Below are 6,376 nucleotides of genomic sequence, written 5' to 3'. Positions count from 1 at the left end.
TATTTCCTTTGTATGAACAAACCACAATTTGCTTATCCCTCACCTGTTATTGGGCATTTGGGTTATTTTCAGTTGCATTTTCAAATGTAATGAGGGTATCTTGAAAGCAGTATTGTCTTATATTCAAACGTATAGTATTTCTGAAGTGTTCTCAACACTCAAAGATTTTTGACGTGATTTCCCTTATAGATGCTAAAGATGTGCTCTAATAAACTTTTTGGATTAAGGAACTTATAGCTTATAGATCTACTATAACCTTCTTGTAGTGAAACATTATTTTGTAATGTGAGAAGAATGGAATGGTATTTTATAAAGTTTACACACCTACATCATTCATTTTAATTATATAAATAAATGCTCAAAATGAAAATTCCCCTCAAAACCATCTTCTCTCCAATCTTCTTCAAATCTCACCCCCTAGAAGGTAACAAAATTAGAATGGTTTATCCTTTCAAGTTTCTTTCTCTGTGTGTTATGTGTTTGTGTGTGTGTAGGAGGAAGAGAATAGTATTGCTTGAGTACTGGAATTTCATTATTAAGATAATTGTTAGCTATGTTAACAGATAGTTGTTAGCTGCTATTTGCCTATATACAAATGATCTGTATCTGAATTAGAAATGGAGGACTAAAGTAAACCTCAATGCTCATCTAGGGCCTGTTTATAGACATAAGTGTGGTTTGTCAGAATAGGTTATTGGGGGTATCATTGAGGTAATGCAATGTTCAATAGCTGTATAGCCCAAGCCAAGATTTGCCCCAGGAATACTGCCCAGTGGTCATGAATGCATAATAAGATCCGTTTCAATATGTAGGGAAGGAAAGAAAGCTGGGATTGATAATAAGCTGATTGTTTTTTTTAAAGGCTTATAGGGTCAATCACAATTAAAGAAAACTCTGTATCTGCTACATTCAGAACAATCTCAAGTATGACACTTGATTAATGGGGGTACCTTGGTAAATTAGGTCAAAATAAACTGACAGAAATTAGGAAACATATGTGATAATGATAATAAGATATTTATTTTTTAGACTCATTTGGGGAAAAGGGGAAAAGTCAGTTTACCCTACCCAATGATGGTCTTTCTGATTCTCCATTCATTTCACAGAATTGGATAGGTTGCTTGATTTCTCAGGAGTTTAATACTTTTAATTCATAAACAAAATTTCCTTTGAAGAAAGCGGTCAAAGGGTAAGCCTTTGTGAGCAGCTTCGCTGGTGTACAGCCAGACTCCCTCTCTGAGTGAAGCTTTTTCCACATTGGCCACACAGATAGGGTGTCTCTCCTGTGTGAACTTTGCCATGCAGAATACAATTCCCCCTCGTGTGGAAACTCTTCCGGCACTGTGTACAGGCATAAGGTTTCAGGCCTGTGTGGACTCTGATGTGAACAATTAAGCTTCCTTTCTGACTGAAGGCTTTTCCACACTGATCACATCTGTAGGGTTTCTCACCACTGTGGACTCTTCTGTGAACAGCAAGGTTACTTTGATTCCTGAAGCTTCTCTGACAAATAGCACACTCATAGGGTTTCTGTCCAGTGTGGAGTCTTTCATGAACAGCTAGACTACCTCGCTGACTAAAGCTTTTCCCACACTCCTTGCACTCATAGGGCTTCTCTCCTGTGTGTATTCGCTGATGTGTAACAAGATTTCCTTTAGCCCTGAAGCTTTTCCCACAATGAGTACACTCAAAGGGCTTTTGACCAGTGTGGATTCTTTCATGTAACGTTAGACTACCTTTTTGCCTGAAAGATTTCCCACATTCCTGGCACTCATAGACCTTCTGTCTCACTCCAGGTGAATCTTCCTGTAGTGCCTTAGAATCTGGGGACTTTTGTTCCAGCTTCTCTCTTCTGAATGAATTCTGGAAATCCCAGCTTGAGGATCCTGTGGCCTCAGAGTGATCATATTTGTGATGGGTTTCTGTCATCACATCTGGTAAAATGAGAGGGAAGTCATGTAAGAGGCACCAATATGCTGAGTGAGAAGAACAGGAAAAAAAGAAACATAATATTTTGAGTGCTTTAATGTGCTAGGCATTATGCTCCAAACTTTTCATAGATAATTTCACCCTGAAAACAATCCTATTAGATTGCTTTAGTTAAGGAATGAGAGCCCAGGGAGGTTGTCAAAGGTTATACAGCTAGGAAATAGAAAGTTGGCATGATCCACAGCAGTTTACTGCCTCTAAATTTAATTTAATCTCCCAAATGATCTTGTGAAGTGGAAACAGTTATCTCCATTTTATAGACAGGAAAACAGGCTCAGAAAATGAAGAAAACTCTACAGAATTACATAGAGTCTCATACCTGAGTTTCATCTGAATCCAAAGTAGGTGTGGCTCCAGGTTGTGTAGGGCTTAAATCTTTAAAATTCTATGTCCCCTTCCCCATTAATAAAATTAGGTATAGGGCCTTGGAAGAGACTGTAGTGCAAGTGAGGGGTCTGGAAGCGTCAGTTTTATACGCTTCATGATGAATCCACCTCTCCTCCACAGTATGCTCTCTTGACAGTGGAGTAAGCTACATGACCTCAGAAAAAATGTGGCAGAACCCTGGTACTTTATATTCACTATTGCTAATCCCTGCAACACTGCAAGATAAAGCTTACTGTCCCATTTTACAGGTGAAAAGCCTAAAGTTCAAAGTTAAGTAACGTGTCTGTTATCACAGATCTAGCTAGAGCAATGACAGAACTTGATCCAAGGAATTTATCCCTCTAAAATCCATGCTATTTCAGTATCTGACATTATGGTGGAACTGAAATCAATTTTGTTTTATAAGTTATTCTCAAACATTCCTTTGTAGATATTGACAGAGGTTCCCAATACAGCCCTGCACCTAAACCTCCTATTGTACTTCAAATATGGGTCCATTTGTAACTATTAACAGAATACTTACTGTCATCCTAGGGAATTTTTCTCCTTGTTCCCCTGCTTTACCCCTTTTCAGTGATAGTTCTGAGATTTAAAGCTGCTCACTCATTCTTATGGAGACTACCTCAAGACTAACGCCAAATAAGATTGTTCTCTTTCTTGCTTTAACATTCTTGTTTCTCCCTCTGTTTCTACTATTATTTTAAACTCCAGTTTGAAGGCTTTTCCTGTAACCCCCTGGAACAGGAAGCTATCCCAAGGGAATGACCCCATTGCCACCTCAGCCTGCCAACCTGTGCTGAGAACAGAGATATTGAATTTTGTGAACTGAGGGCATCCCCATGATTAACCAACTCACTCACTGAAAAATGCTACATTCTGGGCATATCTTCCATGACAGTCCAGCAGGGTAGCTGTTGGAAATCCAAACATGTCCACTCCTGCTTTATGACCTTAATCACCACCTCTTCAAATGATTCTTCCATGGGCTGTTCTTCGGTACCTGAGAGGGAAACAAACAAACAAAAACAAAGCCAAGTGATAAAAACAAACAGGAAAGGACAGGAGAGCTGGTAAGTGAGGGGGATAAAGTCAACAGAAACTCTAGCTCAAGGTGTGAACAAATGGAGGAAATTTGGATTTTCTAATTTAATGTCACAAGTCACCTATAATAAAACAGCAAAATGGGCCCAAAGATGCCATGACCACACCCAAATGACTCTAGGAGGAAACATGAGGTGGGAAAACAGAGAACTCTTTATGCAGCAGGAAGTATGCAAATACACTTCCTGCCATGCAAGATCATGACCACTCTCATTTGTACCTTAGTGTTGGCATCTGATTGGCATCTTCAACTTCCTGCCTAAGCACCCACTATTTTATTCCTCCAATCCCCAAAGGAATTTAGAATCTAAAAAACCAGTAATTCAGCCTTCATGTTTGGTTCCACAGTAGAAATGGCTCCAGCTCTCCTTTCCAGTTCCCCTAAGGTTCTAAGGACACTGCAGGTGATTTCATGTTACCATTTAGTTGTTCTGAGGAAGCTCCAACCCCAGGTTTATCCCTCTCCTACACTTTAAGATATGAGAATACTAGTTTTGAGAGGAAGTACAAATACTTGTCAATTCTTGGGAAAGGAAAATCTATCCTGGACTCCAAAACTAAGCCCAACACACTCCAAATAGGTTAAATAATGTGTTGGAGGTCCCCTAGCCAGTAGGCAGTCAAGGTAGAGCAAAGGTCCAAGCCCAAGGCTTTCTGGGTCTAACGTATGCTTCTACACTAAATGATTCTCCAAGTCCTCATCATTAAAGAGCTGGTGAGAATTCTTATAATATGGAAGAGAAGAGTGGTGAACCAGACTAAGTTACTCTCCTTCCAGGTCCAGGTCCTATCTTTTTTTTGAATATTATCTTCTTATTTAAGAAGCCTACTTACTGAATTCTTACTCTTTCTTTATGTAGTAGTTCAGTGTATAATCTTTGTTTCCCTCTAATATGACCTATCAAAATGCTAGCCTCCTGATTTAATGAAATAGCACTAGGCTACAATTCTTTGTTTTGTTAACATAAGCACCTATGTCCTTCTTGACAGCTGCACATTAGAAGCTACATGATGTGATGACAGGAGAAAATTTTAAATTCATTTGGAGGACTCATCTCCAACTTGGAGGCCAAGCCACGAAGGCATCTCCTATCAGAATGCCAGGATGGAAACCAGAGTTCAAGCTATTGCTGCTTGACAACTGCACATCCACCCGTAGGCCACTCCCTAGTCTGTGGAAAAGTACATGGCATTTGTCACCTGAAGCTGGACTCTGATGATTCCAGAAAACAGAGTTCGAACAAAGGAGGTGTGCAGAATTTACAGCTCTGCCTTTCAACATGGTACAAAGCAGCCCTGTCTTAGGCACCTCCTTGATTTATAAGGGGAAACCATGGTTTTTTTTTTTACTTAGATCACAAGTTTGAGGAATTAGTTTTCCAAAGATTTTGGAGCAAGTAGCTTTATCGTAGAAAATATTGCTTTTCTTATCGAAAAAGGATATCCTAGCCTTTGGGAAAGCTCAGAAGTAGGCCATGATAAACTCGGATTCCTGCATGCCCCCCGAGTATGTCCCCTTGGACAAAGAGCCATACAGTCCTCACTTTATCCTCACGTGCTAAAATACCTTAGTAACAACGTGGTATCAGGTAGCTCCTGGGAGAATAAAATAAGAAAGCCAGTGAGAAGGGTCTCCGACGTGACCCATTGATTTAAGGTCTAAGGTCGTGAGTCCTCGGAAGGAGGGGACTGCCAGAGGGGGTGATTTTGCAGTCTGGGGAGCAGTTTCAGGATTCGGTGACTCTGGGTGTGCACGACTTTGTCCCGCCCCTCCACTCACCCCCCACCCCCTCCAGCTCGCCCTGTCTCCCCTTTTCCCCTCGGAGGGCTCTGCCTCTTCTCCCCTCCCTGAAGACAGCACTTCCCCTGCCGTCGTGCAGACTTCTGGAATCCTGCCGGCAGGCACCGGGGGCACACCCGTGAGTGCCTGGGGGCCCAGGCTCCAGGGGCGGGACTCTTCCACGCCCCGCCCCGCGCCAGCAGCGGCCCCGAGGGCCCTCTCCTCCCGGGAAGGCGCTGCCCTCGCGTCTCGGGGCCCCCGCGCTCCCCCTGCGCGTCAGTCAGGCCTATCCGGGTCACGGACTGCTCCCCTCGCAGCCGGCCTCCCTCGGGGCCCCAACCGGCCCGGCCTGCTTGGGGTCGCGGTGCCCGCGGGCAGAAGGCCACCCTGCAGCGGGCCTACGGCGGGGGCCAGACTTGGCGGCCCCGCCTCGCCCAGCGGACTGCCCCGGCCGCGGCCTCACTCACCGCAGCGGCGCGAGCCCTCAGACAGGACAAAGGCCGACACCGAGCCCTCAGCCGCGCCGGCGCGAGCGGAGCTGGACTACAACTCCCAGGAGCCTCCGCGCGGGCCCGGCCGCCGGCCGCTGGGCCTCGGAGGCCCCGGCTTCCCGGAGCACTGTGGGAAACGTAGTTCCGCCACGCGCCCGCCGCTCGGGATCCCCGGCGCGTTCCCGTGGGCCACGGTCGTGGAACTGCGACCTGGCCGCGGACCTGCGGCTCTGCCGGCGGCCGGCTCCGCGGAGCGACGCCGCGGTTGACAGCATCACCACGCCGCCCCTGAGTCAGGGAATCCGGAAGCCGTGTTCCAGCAGGGCGTCGCGGAGGGAAGCGATGTCGGGGAACGTCAGTTAGCAAAGCCTGGGGCGCCTGGAGGGTGTCTGTTGAGCCACCGCGGGAGCGCGGGTGACGTCCTGTGAGGGGCTGCGAGGCCAGGAGCGGATCTTCCAAGCGGGAGGGTGTCGGGCGCCTGGTCTGTAGAACTGTGCCCTTCCGACCCATCTGAGACGGGTTCTCGGCAGCCCTTTAGCGACAAGGAAGGATGGCTCGGGGATCGGGCTTTGGAACTGGGCGGGTCAGGGACGGGGTGGGAGGTGATGGAGGCATGTGGAGGGTCGGG

The 6,376-nt window shown here is 45.9% G+C and overlaps 1 protein-coding gene across 3 annotated transcripts; it reads right to left on the bottom strand.

The window, feature by feature from the left end:
* Window positions 1-998: 998 nt before the first annotated feature.
* Window positions 999-5,828, bottom strand: ZNF32 (zinc finger protein 32). 3 transcript variants are annotated; one of them, XM_077124568.1, is made up of 3 exons: window positions 5,725-5,828; window positions 3,237-3,376; window positions 999-1,976 (listed from the first exon to the last, which is right to left on the bottom strand). In XM_077124568.1, exons 2-3 carry the CDS (start codon window positions 3,304-3,306, stop codon window positions 1,183-1,185), a joined length of 864 nt encoding a protein of 287 aa, XP_076980683.1. In that variant the 5' UTR covers window positions 3,307-3,376; window positions 5,725-5,828; the 3' UTR covers window positions 999-1,182. The 3 variants fall into 3 exon arrangements, with proteins under 3 accessions (XP_076980683.1, XP_076980684.1, XP_076980685.1); XM_077124569.1 differs by having other exon boundaries at window positions 999-1,934; XM_077124570.1 differs by lacking the exon at window positions 5,725-5,828 and having other exon boundaries at window positions 999-1,934; window positions 3,233-3,345.
* Window positions 5,829-6,376: the final 548 nt, after the last annotated feature.

Source organism: Tamandua tetradactyla, chromosome 13 (assembly GCF_023851605.1).
Source record: "Tamandua tetradactyla isolate mTamTet1 chromosome 13, mTamTet1.pri, whole genome shotgun sequence".
In the NCBI taxonomy this organism is placed as follows: Eukaryota; Metazoa; Chordata; class Mammalia; order Pilosa; family Myrmecophagidae; genus Tamandua; species Tamandua tetradactyla.
The sequence above is the reverse complement of the archived record's forward strand: the minus strand, read 5'-3'. Positions and strand labels throughout refer to the sequence as shown.